Raw genomic sequence first — 19,043 nt, forward strand, 5'->3', positions numbered from 1 at the left:
GTGGGGGGGGGGGGGGGGGGGGGGGAGGTGTCGCTCTGGGGTGGTGGCAGGGCCTGTGTCTCACTTGGGGGATGCTGAGTGTTGGTTTGTTGGTGCCAGGTCCATGGTGCCATCTATTTTTAAATGGCCAGTGCACATCATGGCAGCTCCTGCGTTGAGCATCTGCCCCCTGGTGGTCAGTGTGCGTCATAGCTACTGGTTGGATGGATGGACATTTACCTTTTATATATATAGATTTTTGTTAATCCTCACTTGAGGACTTTTTTTCCCATTGATTTTTAGAGTGGAAGGGTAGGAGATAGGGAGAGAGAGAGAGAGGCAGAGACATTGATGTGAGAGAGACACTTCGATGGGTTGCATCCCACACTTGCCCCAACAAAGGCCAGGGATGGAACCTGTGACCCTTTCAGTGTGCAGGCCAGTGCTCTAACCAATTAGCAACATTGGCCAGAGCTATTTTATTTTTTATAATAAATGATAATACCCTCTATGTGGGTTTAGTAACTTTTAGTATACAAAAAACACTTTCCCATGTTTCTGTCATTTGATCCCTGAAACAACTTTTGAGAAGAGTAGGGCAGGTATTATCTCTTGATGGGGAGGGAGCTGATGCATGAAAAGTTAGATGGTTCTGACTAGTTCAAATCAAGGGATTTGAACCCAGGCCTTCTGATATTTAGTCTGGGGTTTTTTCCATAGACCCTCATGTCATTCCTGTGAGAAAGTCACCCCTGTGACAAAGGCCAGGGAAATCAGTATTTTTTAAATGTCAAATTAGTTTATTATTTCATTTTATTTTTATTGTTGACGCTATTACAGATGTCTCCCATTCCCCTCCTCTTTGTCCACCTCCCAAGATTTGTAACAGTCCAAGTGCCCATTAGTAGATGAGTGGATAAAAAAGCTATACATTTATACAATGCAATACTACATGGGAGATTAGTATTAATGAATGGTTGTTTTTGTTTTTAAACAACCAAAATCTCATAGAAAAGTTGGCAATGCAATATAAAGAACTAAAAACACACACACACACACAAACCCCAATTTTGAGTGAGGTGCTGATCTGATGCCCCATTACCCCTAAATACTTCAGTGGGCCTTTCCTACAAACAAGGCCATCTCTATATATAAAAGGCTAATATGCAAAGTGTCCTCTCAGAAATTCGACCGCTCGCTATGATGTGTGCTGACCACCAGGGGGCAGCGTGGAACGAAGGAAGGCCCCTGCCAGCAGCCGGCAGCTGGGGAAGGGAGGCCCCGGCTGGCAGCCAGAAGGCCCCAATCGGCCAGGCCTAGAGACCCTACCTGTGTACAAATTTCATGCACTGGGCCTCTAGTTGTTTTATAAAACCACAACATCACCGTCAAAATTGGGAAATTAGCATTGATTCATTGCTACATCTAATTATTCGACTCCATTCAAATTTCAGTAGTCCCGAGAACATCTTTAATCGTAGCTAAAGAATCCCATTCAGAATCACACATGGCATTTACTTGTCATGTCTCTTTAGTTTCCTTCAGTCTGGAAAGGGATCTTTAATCTTTTCTTGATTTGTATAACCTTGACACTTTTGAAAATTACATGTCAGTTATTTTTTAGAAGATCCCTCAGTTTGAATTTGTCTGATATTTCCTCATGATTAAGTTCAGGTTAAGCATTTTGGCAGGAATATCATGGGAATGTTGTGGGAGGTGAGAATGGCACCAGGGGTCAGACTGGACCTGGGTTCAGAAATCTTGGTTACTTGAGTTCTGGCTAGGAAATAATTCAGAGCCAAGACTCAAACTATAAGAGAACATTTATTTGGAAAATCACAGAGGTAGAAGAAATAATTCGTCTTAGGAAACAAGTTATAGAAGTAAAGCAAGGGCCTTGGAGCTTGGCAGTGAGGAAGATAATAGTAACTCACCTGGGGGAGGGGGAGGAGCTAAGGAAAGGCAGGGCATCCTCCTGAGAGGGAGAGTGTGCTGGGTGCTCCCTCCTAAGGGTTTTAAGGGTGGAGATTTTAGGGGAGGTCCCAGGGGAAGATTTCTATAGAACATTCAGCAACTTTCCAGATGTGTCCTTTTAGGGTCAGACCTCCACTAATTAGTTAGTAACAGGACAGTGATCAGTACCAGGGCAGGGGGTCATTTATTCAGTGCATTTGGTCCTGAGGTCAGTCTTGGTGTCACGGGTCTGGTTTTGCTGCTTTTCTGGGCCTGGAGCTGAATTAGAACTGAGGCCTAGATGTTAGCTCTAGGGAGGAAAGGTTGGGGGTCCAAGTCACATGACCAGCGATATGCTGGAGGAGGAAAGGTCACACTGGGGATGAGGTCCAACCCTGCAGTTGTCCTTCGCTAGGCACCGGGGGCTTTCCACCCTGGTGACATTCTATACCTAGCCCATTGTCCTTACTCTGCTCAGGTCTATCTAACTGCCTACCTCAGGAATGCTGCTGTGTTTTTCTCATTGCACTCTAGCAGTTTGTCTAGCTGATTACTGATACTGATCATTTTGATGACTTGATTATGGTAGTTTTGCCAAACTTCTACATGGAAAGTTTACTTTTTTCCCTCTTGCTAGTAGTAAGTATTTTGTGGGAAGGTACTATGTTCCATTTCTCACTAAATTTTCAATGTATTCACCAATGTGGACTCATGGCTTACTGTCTTATTTGGAGGGTTAATAATCTGTTCATATCGTTACTGATTTTGATGCTCAAATTACCCCAGATTTGGCCAGTGGAAGCCTTTTCAAGTTGGTCTTTTTGACATGTCTCCATTATTCTTTGAGCACTCATTTGCTTTATGGCACAATAAGATGTTCCAAGCTAATCTTGTACTTTCTCTGTCCCAGCCTTGGAATCAGCTACTTCTTTAAGAAGCCCTGGTTCCTTTAGAGGAGAATTGTATTTAGAAGCCAAGGTCTGGGTACTATGCTCACTGCTGTTGAGTGTTGTTGCTACCAGGTCCTGTCAGTAAACAGAGCCAAGAAATATGTGTGTGTTAACTTCAACTGTGAGAAAGCAGGCCCTCCTTACTGGTCTTGGGTTCCAGTCAGGCACACTGCCCCTTCATCCTCCACCCCATGTGGATGGATGCTCTCCTCTTTGACCTTATTTTCCTAAGATCACAGTGCCTATTCTGGTGGTTTGACATGCCCCTGCCCTCCCCACTGTCCTGTGGATGCCCTATTCACCCAGTTTGGACTCTGATTTTATCATGCTGGACAAGCCTCCACCGATCCCACATGGTCACCCTGCTTACCCCTGCCAGAGCTTCCACACCCCACTCTAGGGTGTCTTTGTACTTGAACACGCTCTTTACCCTCTTGGGCTGTGATACTCATGTCCCTCCATGGACACTCTTCTCATTCCACTTGTGTTTCAACATCCCAGGGCTGGCCGCCCTGTGTATGAATGTCCTTACCCTGCTCGAGTTCTGGCTCCCTGTGCCAGATGGCTTCCGCTGAGTGGATGCCTTTCGCATTCACTTGGATTTGACATTGAATTTCCAGGCCGTCCCTCAGCCACATATACTGCACCCTGCTTGTGTTCTGACATCCCTTGTCAGATCACTCCTTTGTAGGAACATTTCCTCATCCTGCCCAGGCTCTGCACTCTACACTGGCCATCGCCAATATGGACATCTATCCTGCCCTGCCCAATTTAGGACTAAATTTTCAATAGGAGCAGAGGGAAAGTCAGGAAATGGGAGGCTTTTAAATACGTTTTTAAGGACAAACTTTTTTGATAATTAAATAGATATGATCTTAGCAAATGCTATTAATATGGTTGAAGAGTCTAGATTTTACACTGTAGGTCAGCCCGGTAGAGGATTTCTTAAAACTGTATGGAGTACTGCACATTACTGAGAGGTGTGCAGGCTTTTTTTCTGCTCAGAATGCAGCTAAACTTTTTCCCCCTGTGGACTTACTTCACACATTGTGGCATAAGGATCTTTCATAGGGATATATGGGAAGGTAAAACTTTGTAACTCCTCTCACAGCAGTTCCTGTGTATCTTTATTAATCGGATCCTGAGAGCATTATTAGAAATGAAAAGCGAAGTGTAAAATCTTGAAACAACTTGTTTGTATAATTACACAACTAAGTTAATCATTTTCTAACAAGTTTCAACAGTGACTGCATTCTTCTATGGAGGTGTTAACTTGTTATGGGTTAGAAAGCAGTCTTTGATACAGCATTTTCAGCCTGGAAAAGGGCTTTAATTTCAGAGTCCACTGAAACAAATGGAGACTTGTTGGAAATATTAACACTACCTTTTTGCTTGTTTGTCTAGCTTAAAGGAATCAATGTTTATTAGGTGATGTTTGCTAGCATGTTCTGAAGTATATACAGTTTCTTTTGACTGTGTTGTCAACTTTAAGACAGTTCAATTGGTGTGGATTTTGAAATATTATACCTTAGCCCCCTCAGCATATAAGTTTGTAATTAAAGAAACAGTGTGCTGAAGTCAAATCATTACTCTAGTCTATAGAGAATAGGTTATTTTGCTTGAAGAATACTAGCTGATTTGAAGATTTGATTGCTGTGAAATGAGTCAGGGGTCCTAACACTGTGTGTTTTAGTTTGTAGCTCTAAGTAACACTTAAAGGGGATGAGGGCCTAGCACTATGACATGGTTACCATATGCAGCAAAGATTCATTTTGTGAATAGTGTTACATTTTTCTCCTAATCTCATAATATGTTGTTATTGAAGAAAAGTAGATCCCAACTGAAAGTTGATGATCCAGCAGAATGATCAATAGTATGATGCTCTAAAAAATAAAAAACAAACCACACCAAACAAACAAAACCCCAAACCATTAAGCTTTCCTGCTGCCTGAATATTGTCAAAGCTTTTGTCTGTCCCTTGACTTCAAGCTGAGTGAGTGTACTTAATCATTCTGAGAACATGGCCCTGAGCACTAAGCATGGCCCTTCCAGTGAATCACTGAGAATTGTACAGAAGAGAGGTATTGAATAGAAACTCTCTTGGCTTACTTTCAGGCTTCATTCTCCCAGAAGTAAGAACTGCGCAGACCTCCCTTCTTTTAAACACATTTTAGCTGTTTGTGTGTCATTTCATTTTTCCATATTTAATAGCTGAGGCTGTTGTCAGCAGGTGTGACTTATTCATACCTTTGACTCCAAAGGAAAACATCTTTAAAGAGTAACAGTGGTGTGTATTCAGCAAATTACCTCCTGTCAGAGAGAGAGAGAAGCAGTTATGGGAGCTGAAAACTACATCAGATATTGGAGGAAAACTCATTCATCTTTTATTGTGCCTGGTGTGGAACTGGGGTTATAAGGCAGATGGTGCCCTCAAGGAGCTGCCAGTCGAGAGGGAGGACAGCTATTTAGTCAGAGGTACACTGGTGGTTTTCCACCTAGGCCGAACACTGTAATAAGCTGGGGAGCTTTAAAAAACACTGATGCCAGGATATTCTGATTTAATTGTTCTAGGGCAGTGGTCGGCAAACTCATTAGTCAACAGAGCCAAATATCAACAGTACAACGATTGAAATTTCTTTTGAGAGCCAAATTTTTTAAACTTAAACTATATAGGTAGGTACATTGTTATTAACTTAATTAGGGTACTCCTAAGGCTTAGGAAGAGCCACACTCAAGGGGCCAAAGAGCCTCATGTGGCTCGTGAGCCGCAGTTTGCTGACCACGGTTCTAGGGTATAGCCTGGCCATCAGAACTTTTACTAGTAAAAGCTACCCAGGTAGTTGTAATTGTGTCAGGGTTGACTGTGTTAAGAGTGCGGAAGCATAGGGTGCCCTGGGAGTGTAAAGGAGGGACACAACCCAATCTGAGCTATGAGTTAGGGGGATTGAGAAGGCTCCCCAGAGAGGAGAGAGTGCATGAAGTGTTCTGGGAAAACTTGGGTCCATATTGGAAAATTGGCTCTGAATATCGTATTCTCAGCATCATTAAATGTACTGAATTAGCAATGAGTGTTAATAGGACAGAAAAAGTATTTTCAGTTTCTTTAGTCAAATAGTTAAAAATATTGAGCATCTTGGAGAGTAATGGAAGATATAAGCAGTCTCAGGGTAGTCCCAGAGATTCTCTGGAAATTGTTATATCTTAATTGTTTACAGGCTTAATGAAAATATTAAGTAAGAGTTGCTTAGCCATTTGCATTTAGAAGACACACTTTTAAATTTATTTTGATTTGCAGAGAAACAGAAAATGCTTCCATCTGCACTGGCTTCACTGGCCCTTAAAATAACTTATGTATATTTGTTGGTATGTTATATAACTTGTCACAACATTAGTCACCACTTCTTCCATAAGGCAACATGTAAATGATCATGGATGAACATGACTATAACTTATAGTCTAATTTGTTCTTAGTGTTTTAATCAGCTTTTTGCTTTTCTTTTTCTGTTTTTAAAGAGACTGTCATAATCTTTGGCTCCATGTAATACAGTGGTTCTCAACCTTCCTAATGCCGCGTCCCTTTAATACAGTTCCTCATGTTGTGGTGACCCCCAATTTCATTGTTACAAATTGAACATAATTAAAGCATAGTGATTAATCACAAAAACAATATGTAATTATATATGTGTTCTCTAATGGTCTTAGGCGACCCCTGTGAAAGGGTCGTTCGACCCCCAAAGGGTTGAGAACTGCTGATGTAATAGAACTCTGGCAGCTATTTGAACTGAGTAAGAAACTTAATGTAGTCTTGTTAATACTCATTAGAGTGAGGCAGTAACTATGGCTAGCACTAGAAGAGGAGTAAGCTTCATTGCTTCTACAATGCCTTTGAAATCTTTTATTGTAAATCTTTTATTGAAATAATTGATTATTGAAGTATACCCTATGTTTATTTTATGTCATTTGTACTAAGTTATTTGGGAGAAGAATTCCATTTAACTAGATCAGTAGTTCTGAAAGTGTGATCACTAGTCCAGCAGCATAAGTATTACCTGGGTATTCATTAGACATGCTAATTCTCAGGTCCTATTCCAGAACCTCTGGAGGTGGGACTGGAAATCTATTTTAACGTGTTAAAACTTGAGGATCACAGATGTGTATAATCATTCTACTCATATATTGAAATATTTTAGACCCCAGGAAGGCTAGTTTGTGCTTTCTTTATTCCTTCTGAATGCTTATTTGATTCTGGCTATGTGCCACTCACTGTTCGGAGAAGCACACTAGCAGGTATGATAGACAAAGTCCCTGCTTTTCTGCAGTTTGCATTTAGAGGAGGGTGACTGACAATAAACAAGATTGTGATAGTTAGGATGTGGAGAATTAAAATTATGTGGTAGAGTGTGTTGAGGAAGGCCTTTCTGAGGAGGTCAAGTATAAGCCAAGTTTTGAATGACAGGAAGGGCCACCTATATGAAGATCAATACAAAGGGCTGTAAGATAGGAATGAGTTTGGTGTGTCTGAGGAGTAGAGAGGAGGCCAGTGTGGCTAGAATGCAGGGAGAAGGGTAGAGAGGTATGAAATGAAGTTGGAGAGATAGGTGAGATAGGCAACCACCACATCATGTAGGACCTTATGGGGACTTTTTTCCCCTCAGTTTTTAAAAAAATTATAGTAAAATATATATAATATTTTTCATCTTAACCACTTTTAAGTGTACAGTTCAGTGGTATTAAATACATTCATATTGTTGTATAACCATCACCACCATCCATTTCCAGAACTAAGACTTTGATTTTGAGTATTATGGAAGCTTTTGGGAAGTTTTGAGCAGAGGACTGACATAACCTGACCTCTAGAATAAAAGAATTTCTGGCCACTAAATTGAAATCTGACTATAGAAGGGCAAAGGAAGAAGCAGGGAGATCAGTCAGGAGATTACTGCAATAATAGAGGTGAGGTGATGGTGATCTTTCCAAGATAGTGGGGTTGGGGATGCTTTCTGGATGTATTTTGGTGATCAAGTCATCAGAATTTGCTGATTGGTTGATTGTGGCATGGAAATAAGTGGCATATAAAACAAAGAGAGGAGTCTAAGGAGGACACAAGTTTTTTTGGTCTGAAAAATTGGTGGATTTCAGAAGATGCAAGTTTGAGGAAGAAAAACACCATTTGTTAAATTAGAAATGCTTCATAGATATCCAAGTGGTGGTGTTGAGTAGCAGTTGGATAAGGGATTTGGAGTCAAGGAAGAAGCAAGATTGGAGACATGACTTTGGGGCTTGTCACCATTTGCATAATTAAAGCTGTGAGACTGAATGAGATCTAAGTAATGAGTGTAGATAGAGAGAGGTCCAGGACTAAGGTCCAGGGTAGGAGAGCTTGCTTCAGAAGGAGTTAGCAAAGGAGCAGCCAGTAAGGTAAGAAGAGTAGTAAGAGAGTGATATCCTGATAGGCAAGTGAAGAAAGTGTTTCAGGAAGGAAGGCAAGTCAATCATCTGTATCAAATGCTGCTGAAAGGTTGAGTGAGACAAGCACTGAGGATTGACCATTTTAGCAATGTGGAGGTCATTGGTGATCGTGACACGTTGTTTCAGTGGTGTGGTGGGCTCAGAGTATGTTAAAGAGAGAGAAAGAAGAAGCAGCAGAGACCATGAGTATACATGGTATTCTTCATTTAGAGACAGCAGGTTTGCACAGTCACCTTAACTTAGTGGCACAGGTTAATGTGTTGGAGCTCCAGTGTTTAAAAAACTTGGTATGTAACATCTTTCCATGTTCATGTTTGTTATTTAGTTTTTTTAAATGGGGAAAACGAAAAATGGAAATTTAGGTAAAATAAGTACGAAAGCTCTGAAGAACCTTTATGGAGTCACAGGGTCCTGCAGAATACATCTTGAAAACCATTATCTTAATCTAGAGCAGCGGTTCTCAACCTGTGGGTCGCGACCCCTTTGGCAGTCGAACGACCCTTTCACAGGGGTCGCCTAAGACCATCCTGCATATCAGATATTTACATTACGATTCATAACAGTAGCAACATTACAGTTATGAAGTAGCAACGAAAATGATTTTATGGTTGGGTCACAACATGAGGAACTGTATTTAAAGGGCCAGAAGGTTGAGAACTACTGATCTAGAGGGATGAAATTCTGAGATGGAATTTAGCCAGTTGCAAAATAAACTTAAAGATTTATTTAGGTTTTGGAAGGAATCTTTTTGGTGTCCTTCAGATGACTTTAGAACATTCCTTTCTTTCATCAAACATTGTTCTTTGAGCTCATTTGAATGAAAAGGATGTTTTCAACTGGTATTTTCCACAAATGTTTGGTGACCAAAGGACACTGACTTTGTAGGTCTTTCTGTACCCTCTATCAGGGAAAAAAGAGCACACATTTTTTTTAAAGGAGCTTAAAACTTCAGTTCACCTTGTTTTATTTTGTATTTTTAAGTAAGATACTCTGATTTAGTGTATAATTTTTAAATAATATTTGACAATACTAGTATATATTTAAATACTTTGAATTTTAGAGCAGCCAACTCTTTTCAGCTATAGTTGCTTATTTAAAGCAAAAGCCCAAGTTTCTATTCAATGATGAAATGATGATCTTTCACAAGAGAAATAACTAGATTCCTGATTGGCAAAACACACATTTTTCTTTCTACTGCTAAGGAACTTTAAGGAGTATTACCATATTTTATTGAATTTAAGATGCTATTATTTATAAGAAGCACTGTTATTATATGTATTATCAATAAAGAAAAAATGCTGCCATGTAGAATTGTAAGATGCAATAGATTGTAAGATATGAGAAAATGTGTGGAGGGGGAAGTTCTTTTAGAATCAATGAAACAGAATTTGAGTGGTCAGGAGGTGTGAATTCTGGTTCTGGCTACATTTCTAAGTAGCTGTGGGACCACCGACAAGTCACTTAGGAACTCTGCCTCAGGTTCTTCACCTGTATGGTGTTGATGCACCTACCTCCTGGGATTATAATAAGAATGAAATGTGATAAATGAGATAGTTATTTTGAAAACTGGAATCTATTGGGTAAATTCAAAGTTTTTATTTGATTGAAATTAAACCTTAGATCTGATTAGGCAACTCAGAAAATGTCTTCTCTGAGCTTTGTTGTCAGGTTTAAAATATAACTCAGTTATAGACATTTGAAAGTATAACATTTTCTTCACTGACTGATTTTCATTCAATCTGGAAGTAATATCTTTTTATTGTAGTTTTAGAATCAAAGAGAAAGAGAAAATACTAAGAAATATAACCCCGATGTTCTCATCACTCTGAATTAACTGTTAACATTCTGTTAGTGCTGTGATCTTTAAAACACTTATTATGAAATATTTATGACATAAAAAGGTAAAAGGATATAATAATGAACATTCATATACTTGCAGTTTTTTGATACAGGTGAAGCCCCCTATGTGGGAACAGTCTTACATTTAGATGAGGATCCTGTCTCATGACAGCCTGCAGTGATGGCGAACCTTTTGAGCTCGGCGTGTCATCATTTTGAAAAACCCTAACTTAACTCTGGTGCCGTCACATATAGAAATTTTTTGATATTTGCAACCATAGTAAAACAAAGACTTATATTTTTGATATTTATTTTATATCTTTAAATGCCATTTAACAAAGAAAAATCAACCAAAAAAATGAGTTCGCGTGTCACCTCTGACACGCTTGTCATAGGTTTGCCATCACTGGTCTAGGGAGACAGGATACTGTTTCTCTTGTTTCAGGCTTAAAATCTATAAATCAGCAAGTTAACTTCATCCTGTGAATGTTTTATCCTGGAATATGAGGGAGAAGGCTACTTTCTGCTAGTGTTGCTTTGCTTTGAGTTTCCTCAGAATTCTACCTGTGGCTTTGGAGATCTAGCTGGGTAAATTGGAGATGTGACATCTATAAAATTGTCATAATGTCTAGCCAATTATTGGCCAGACATTGTACTCAGACAGTGTGTGTGTGTGTGTGTGTGTGTGTGTGTGTGTGTGTGTGTGTGTTTAAATTTCACAATAGTTTTTCTGGTTAGGTGTTTTCATTTTATAGATTAGGTAGACGTGGCTCAGAGAAGTTGAGTAACTTGTCCAAAGTTCCACAGCCATTAAGTTGTGGAGCTAATGATTTTATCAAGGTGTGCTTTATACCTCAGCCTATATGTTCTATTACCATGCTGCCTTCATCCTTGTTAGTAATCATGATTTGTTTCTTTCGTAGGCAAAACCCAGAGACCACATTTGAAGTGTATGTTGAAGTGGCCTATCCTAGGTCAGGTGGCACTCTTTCAGGTATTTGCATGTTTGATTATGATATGGCATGTTTGTTTATTGTATGAGATAGCCATGCATATGGGATATGTGAATATTCTAAACTGTTATTTATCTTTAAGTATGTTTAAGTGTCTTTCCTTGTTATTTGTGCCCACATTATCATAAGCACGATGAAATTGATCTAATTTAGTAAGTTTTATGTTTGTTGGTAAAAGAAAGTTGGAAATTATTTGAAGGAAATACCTCCTGTGGCTTTAGCTTTTGAACTAATTTGGACATGTATTCTTGGATGACAGGGTCTTAGATACCTTGTGCAGGCTGAATATATTACTTCTTGAGCTAAAAATCCTTGGTTAATGAGAAAAAAATAACCTTATGATCCAGTATTCTTTTTCTTGGTGCCTGATAGAGTGATGCATTTGCCAAAGATATGTTAGGGAGCAACTCTTGGCCCACACACACTAACAGTTGCATATATTATTTGGTGTTTAGGGAGAGTGAATTTTCTTGGATTAGAAACTTGGAATAATCAGGATTTCAGTGGTAGTTATACCCTTAATTGGCTATACAACCTTGGGCATATTTTTTTCTATTTCATTATTTAATTTGATTGTAATACTCATAAAAATAGCTTTTAAGTTTGTCTTATCCTACATACTTGACATATACAGTCAGTCCTTATAATTCAGCCCTTAAAGATAGCTGGGTGGCATCTCCATTACAACACCTATGAGAAAAGGGAATCTCAGAGAGATCAAATAAATTACCAAGGTCATATAGCTACTGTGTGGTTCAAGTCCTTGTCACTTTTCTGCATTGCCTTCATGAGGACAGTGACCATGATATACACAACTCTCTATGTCATCTGCAGGGCTTTGTATAACATCACCAATGTTTGTTAAAATGAATGAATTTCTCCTAACAGCAAAAGTCAGATAATTGTGTGTGCTCCACTTTCTGGATTATCTAAAGAAGTAGAATATTAACATCTGTAAGTTACGCCTCTTAATGTGCAAACTATTGGATTGGGAAGGGTTACTCAGTGTGTATGTGAGCAGCATTTTATGGACTGACATTTCAGAGTAACCATTTGATGATGGCTGTGATTTGACAGATACATTTAAGGACAAACATTTTTCTTATTTTTCTATTTGCTAATATTTCCCCTTTCAATTGTCTCCCCAAGTTAAAATGAAATTTTTTGGGGAATATGAACAAAATTTGAAAAGTGAAAATAAGATGGAAGAATGAACAAAAAGAAAAGTGTGTATCTTACCCTTTAATCCCAGACATCTGATTCCTCTTCCCTTTCTGCAGACAAGTCCTTTCTTGTTTAACACTTTAGTATAGTTTTAAAACCTTTTTATTTTGAAAATACTTAAAATGATAAACGTTACAAGGATAGCCAAGTGTATATGCCCTTTCCTTAGATTCAGCAAATGTTACTTTTTGGCCATATTTGCTTCATTCTACATGCATATGCATATTATTTTTGCTGAACCACTTGAGAAGAAGTTGCAGACATTGTGATCTTTCACCCCTAAATTCTTCAGAATATATCTCCCAAGAATAAGGACATTTTCTTCCATAACTCTAGTATAGTTACTGAGATAAAGAAAATTTAACATTGTTATAATGTCAGTTGTTCATATTAAAATTTAATCATTTGTCCCAATAGTGTCCTTTATAGCATTTCCCCCTCTGATCTAGAATCTAATTCAGGATCATGCACTCTATTTAATTTCACATCTATTTAGTTTCAGCATGTAATAATTTTATGGCTTTTCTTTACCTTTTATGACATATTTTTGAAGGAATTCGCTTGTTTTTTAAAAAGTCCATGGCTTGGATCTAATTGTATCCCAATGATTAGATTCAGATCATGGATTTTGGGCAAGAATATCTAGAACATGATATTGTGTATCATATCAGTAGGCACATGGTGTCAGTCCCATTATTTGTGGAAAAATACATAAAACTTTCATGTACAATTTCACAAATCATTATAAAGTGAGTACCCATGTTACTGCTGTCCAGGTTAACAAATATAATGTTGCTTGGTTCTAAGGAAATTCTGTTCCTGGCAAGAGTGATCCCTGCCCTGGCCCTATGCTTTAGAGGGCCCTGCTTTGTCCCTCTTGCATGGGGCAAGGAGTCTGTGGGATATGCCCACTTGGAGCCTGAACCCTTCCATTCTAGACCATGCTTTGAGCACCTAGGCTCTCAGAATTTTGTGCCCAAATGGCCCAGAGGCTGCATGAATCTCTTCCTGAGGTCCATCTTTCTGAGGGTAGACTGAGCTACAGGTGTATATACCCCGAGGCCCAAGTGATTGTTTAAGAGTTGCCATTTGTGGGGAGTAGTATATGGGATGGAACTTGAACTTGTGAATGGAAGTGACTGGGTGCTGTGTGCGAGGTTGTTGGCAGTATGAGATAGAGAAGAGGGCTATGGGCAGTGGGCCAGTGGCCAATTTTCCCTGCACCATCAGGTTTCCACTTGAACTTTAAGGAATCCAAAAATTCTCAGTATGAATTTAGTCTTCTAGGCAGATAAAGGCATATTTGTTGTGATAGGAAGGTAGAACATATATTTTTTTGTTATTAATTCTCACCCAAGAATATTTTTCCCATTGATTTTTTTTTTTTAGAGAGAGTGGAAGGGAGGTGGGAAGACAGAGAAAGAGAACCATCGATGTGAAATAGACACATTGATTGGTTGCCTCCTGCAAGCACTCCTACTGGGGCCAGGGATCGAGCCTACAACTGAGGTGAGATAGGAACCCTTGACCAGAATCCAACCCGAGACCCTTCGGTCTGAGGGGGAATGCTCTAACCTGCCAGGGCACTGTGATCTTTTTTATACGTGAATCCTGGTTCACGTAAACATACTTCCATAGGATAGAAACCATATTAGATGAATGGATCATGCTAAACTGTTTTTTAGAATTGATTGTGTTCATCTACACTCCCTTCAGCATTTGGCATCAGTCCTTGGTACATTAGACCTCTTTTTTTTTTTTTTTTGCCAACCTGGTGGTTGTGTAGTAGTATATCCTTGTTTTTATTTGCATTTTCTTGATGACTGATGAGATTGAGCACCTTTCATATGCTTATTGGCATCTTATTCAACTTATTTTTAAAAGTGCCTGTTCAAGTCTCTTGCTTTTTTTAAAAACTGAGTTTTCTATCTTTTCCTTATTGATTTATAAGAAATTATATATTAATAGAGGCCCGGTGCACGAATTCATGCATGGGTGGGAACCCTCTGGGTGGCCTGTGGGGATCGGGCCGAAACCTGCAGTCTACCGCCTCCTGCAGCTCCTACCTGCCTCTCCTGCTCATCCTGGCCCACAGCACCTGCCACAGTCTCATGTCCAATCAGTCCTGATCAGGAGAGGCTCACGCTGCCACAGCAGCACTCGCAAGCCATGAGCCCTGTGTCTGGCGCCCTCCTGAGAGGAGTAGCTTGTGGGATCAGGCTGAAACTGACTCTCCGACATCCCCAGAGAGGTTCCGGGTGGCAAGAGGGCGCAGGCCAGGCTGAGGGGCTGGGGAGGGACTGTGGGAGGTTGGCCAGGGGTGAGGAGGGACCATGGGAGGGCTCCAGGGCATGTCTGGCCCATCTCGCTCAGTCCAGATCCGCCAGCCCCAGAAGCAAGCTAACCTACGGGTTGGATCATCTGCCCCCTGGTGGTCAGTGCACGTCATAGCGAATTGTTGAGCAGCCTTAGCATATCTTTAGCATATTATGCTTTGATTGGTTGAACAGTAGAACGGATGACTGGACACTTAGCATATTAGGCTTTTATTATATAGGATAGATATTAATTATCTGCTTGTATGTGTTACAAATATCTTCTCGCACCCTGTGGTTTATCTTTTACTCTCCTTATGGTACCTTTGATCAAAACTTAATGATTTTAATATATTACAATCTATATATATAAAAGCCTAAGCAAGCTTTATGACCGGACAACTGGCCAGTAGCTATGATGCATGCTGACCACCAGGGGGCAGATGCTCAATGCAGGAGCTGCCCCCTGGTGGTTAGTGCACTCCCATAGCCAACCTCCTGCGGTCCCTCCCCCTGGCCGGCCAACCTCCTGCAGGTCCCCCCACGCCCCCCCAGCCCTGGCCAGCGGCTGATTGGCCCTGATCGCTGGCCAGGCTGAGGGACCCCACCCATGCACAAATTTGTGCACTGGGCCTCTAGTTTATTAATATTTTCCTATCCTACAGATATATGAAGATATTTTCCTATAAGAAATGTATAGTTTTGCCATTTGCATTTAGGTCTTTAATCTATCAAGGACTTTAGTTTTCTATTAGATGATAAATATTCCAAAAAGTTAAACTCTAAATTTGATTCCTTATTCATGACTTTTTAAAATTGGGAAACTAAATAAAGCTGAATTACTAAGATATGCTACTCCTCTACTTAAATCATATTTTTATAAAATGATCACATACTTCTAAATTGTACCTAAAATATTACCTCTCAATAAAAAGATGACACGTGAGAAAGGCCAATGAGAAATATTACTAGAATTTAAAGACAGTATTTTCCCTTACCAATAACTTTTAATGTTTGTAATACTGAAGACATGTATTGTAAACTCTCATATGTTCTGTGCTCTGAAGAGCATTCCATGAAGTCCATGGGAAGGACATGTGATCTGTCATTTTGCTTAGACATTGCACCACGATTTATGATACTTAATGGGTTACCTTCCAAACACTGTGAAAGTAAAGTTTAAGTATACAAATTGAACTCATGGTGCTGCTTAGTTTCTTTGGGAATTTGTAAGATTTTCTAGTTGCTATCACCAGTGAACAAGCTGTCACTTAATATTTGATTTTAGGTAATCTTTTACCTACTTCTACAACCTTCTTATTTGTTTTTGATAAAACTCATCATACTTACCTTTTCCTGCTATTATTCAATGTGTTATTTTTGCCATTTTGAATGATTGCAAAGAAATCTGCCTTAAAATTAGTCTTTGTTTCTTGGACTTGCATCTCTGATCTCTGCCAAAGTATCTGAGCAAATTTAGGTATAAACCTTACCCTGTACAATACTAGTGTCTGGGCATAATCTTCTCTTTGAAGTTTGTTTGCATCCCCCAGAGGGATTAATTCCCTGCTGTGAGAAGGTGGGTTAGAAAGCACTGAAACTACTTTATGGGTCTTTAATTGGGGGATTTAGTATACATTTTGTTCTATAAACTTCTGTGGGAGTTTCATTCTTACAATTTTTCTTATACTGTGGTATGTTGTATTCTCATTGTAAATAAAAAATACTAAAAATGTTCTCAAGCTCATGAATATATCTTGGTTTTTTTTTTCTATTACCTTTAAATTTTTAGTAGTTTGTTTTCTGATTAGATTTTGAGTATGTATAAACTTTAAAAATTTTAGAAAAATTATTAAGAGAAAATATCACAGTAATAACTACTATTAATGTTTGACTGTATTTATCTCCTTATAGACTTTTATGTGTGTATGTAAATAAAATATATAAACTTCCCCTCCAAAGTCCTGCTATATGTGTGTGTTTTTCTTGCTCCTTCCCCAGGTTAATTATTATTTTTCCTAAAATTATTAATATAGCTTTGTAAAAGCCATTTCAGTTGCTATAAATTTTACATCATGTTTATGAGCTATATTTACTTATAATTGGATCTTTAGAGTGTTTCCACAATTCTCCTGTTATAGATAAGCCAATGAACATCTTTGTGTATGATGCTTGCTATTTAGGTACGTGATTTTAATGCTTTAAAAAGAAGTTGGATCATTTTGAGTAAATCTTTGTTCTACTTTGTTCTTAATTTTTTATTTGCCATATCCCATTTTGTATACTCTAATTTGTGTTTTTATTCAAGAGCCCATCTTTACATAGGGATCCCAGAAAACCAATAAAACCATCTCAAGTTGTGAAATTTCCCAAAGCTGAGTTCAGTAGCCTGATTGAAGGTCTCAGAAGAGGATGCTCTTGCAAGAGGGATGAACCTGCCCAATTCCATAATCAGATGGTACTGGCCATGCTGAAACTCAGTACATTTCAAACACAAGTATCTCATTACAGCTGGCATCTCTGAGCCTGCTGTGGGCACTGTTCTTGGCCAGCCGCTCAGCACTGGAAGAGTGGCAGCATCAGGTTCTCAAGGCTGTTTGGCAAACCAGCTTCCTCTGTGTCAGCTTCCATCCCAGCATTTTTAATGCACTAGTCCAATAGCCACTTTATAAAAAATGCATAGTCAAGTTGAGAAACTGTTGTGAGAACTCTGTGAGAGGACTGCTCTCGACGTGGTGCTGTGGTTAGCTCAGATTTTCAGCTAGCTTGGTGTTAAGCAGTAACCTTAAAACTAAACAAAACTCTTGGCTTTAAAATCTCTCTTAAATATCTGTTCACATTTCTGTATTGGCAGTATCATGAAGATAACTGAGTTTTGGCCAACTTAAGATATTGAGAGCCAGATTTATTATTCTGAACCTTAGCTTTCACTTTACAGGATTAATTCTAGGAGCTTTGCCTGAATCTGTGATCACCATTCAACATTATTAGATATTTTTTAAAAATTGACTTTAATAATAAACAACATTTCATGCTGTCTCTTTAGAAGTGGAGTGGATGGGGGAAAAGTCCTTTTGAGAGTTGTTTTACTTCAGATTAAAATAGTGGTTCTCAACCTTCTGGCCCTTTAAATACAGTTCCTCATGTTGTGACCCAACCATAAAATTATTTTCTTTGCTACTTCATAACTGTAATGTTGCTACTGTTAAGAATCCTAATGTAAATATTTGATATGCAGGATGGTCTTAGGCGACGACCCCTGTGAAAGGGTCATTCGACTGCCAAAGGGGTCGCGACCCACAGGTTGAGAACCGCTGGATTAAAATATTCTTAGAGGTAATAACTGAATTTATAGTTTTATTTCTTTTCAATAGTAATATAATAAATCACAGCAAACTTTTCTTCCCGTTCCTAAAGTGTGAAATTTAGGGGCCATCTGGATATAAATTACAATATAGGAGAGTCTCAAAAGTTTTGGTAATTCATGACAGTGTGGTTCTTGCTCTGTTTGTGGTTCAGTGTTAGGCCGCTGGCCCTCTTGGTGGACTATTAATCTACTAAATGATAAAATCAATGTGAGCAGCAAGTTTGTTGGTTGAAAAAAATTTATTCCCTCAAAATGCCAATCTCAGAATCTCATTTTCTTAACTATAAAATGGGGCCCCTAATAGTACCTACATCATTTAGTTGAAAGGATTAAAGGGGAATGCATAGTACATGGGACATGGAAAGTTCTTAGTAAGTGGGAGCTGTTGTTATTTATCATTTGTTTTAAAATATTTAATTTTTTAGAGAAATTTTAGATTCACAGTAAAATTGAGAGGAAGATATAGAGATTTCCCATATACTGCCCGCCCCACACATGCACAACTCCCCCCATTATCAACATCCCCCACCAGAATAGTACATTTGTTACAATTGATGAATCCACATTGACATATCATAATCACCCAAAGTCCATTATTTATGTCACAGTTTACTCTTGGTGTTTTATATTCTACTAGAGGCCCGGTGCACAAAAATTTGTGCACTCGGGGGGCGGGGGGAGGGGGGTCCCCCAGCCCGGCCTGTGCCCTCTCGCAGTCTGGGACCCCTTGGCAGATAACGACCTGCTGGCTTAGGCCTGCTCCCGGGTGGCAGAGGGCAGGCCCAATCCCTAAGTGCAGCCCCTGGTCAGGCTCAGAGCAGGGCCGATTGGGGAGTTGGGGCGCCGCCCCGTCATGCACAGAGCAGGGCGGATCGGGAGGTTGCGATGCCACCCTCAGTCACGCTCAGGGTAGGGCCGATTGGGGGGTTGGGCC

At 39.4% G+C, this 19,043-nt stretch overlaps 1 protein-coding gene across 1 annotated transcript in view; it reads left to right on the plus strand.

Annotated features, from left to right (window-relative positions):
* Positions 1–19,043, plus strand: part of DENND1A (DENN/MADD domain containing 1A) — a 455,803-nt gene that overhangs the window by 22,454 nt on the left and 414,306 nt on the right. The window contains 1 exon segment of the mRNA XM_014528906.1: positions 11,114–11,184. Coding sequence (XP_014384392.1) covers positions 11,114–11,184 — 71 coding nt within the window.

The sequence above is a fragment of the Myotis brandtii genome, unplaced genomic scaffold (assembly GCF_000412655.1).
Source record: "Myotis brandtii unplaced genomic scaffold, ASM41265v1 scaffold658, whole genome shotgun sequence".
NCBI lineage: Eukaryota > Metazoa > Chordata > Mammalia > Chiroptera > Vespertilionidae > Myotis > Myotis brandtii.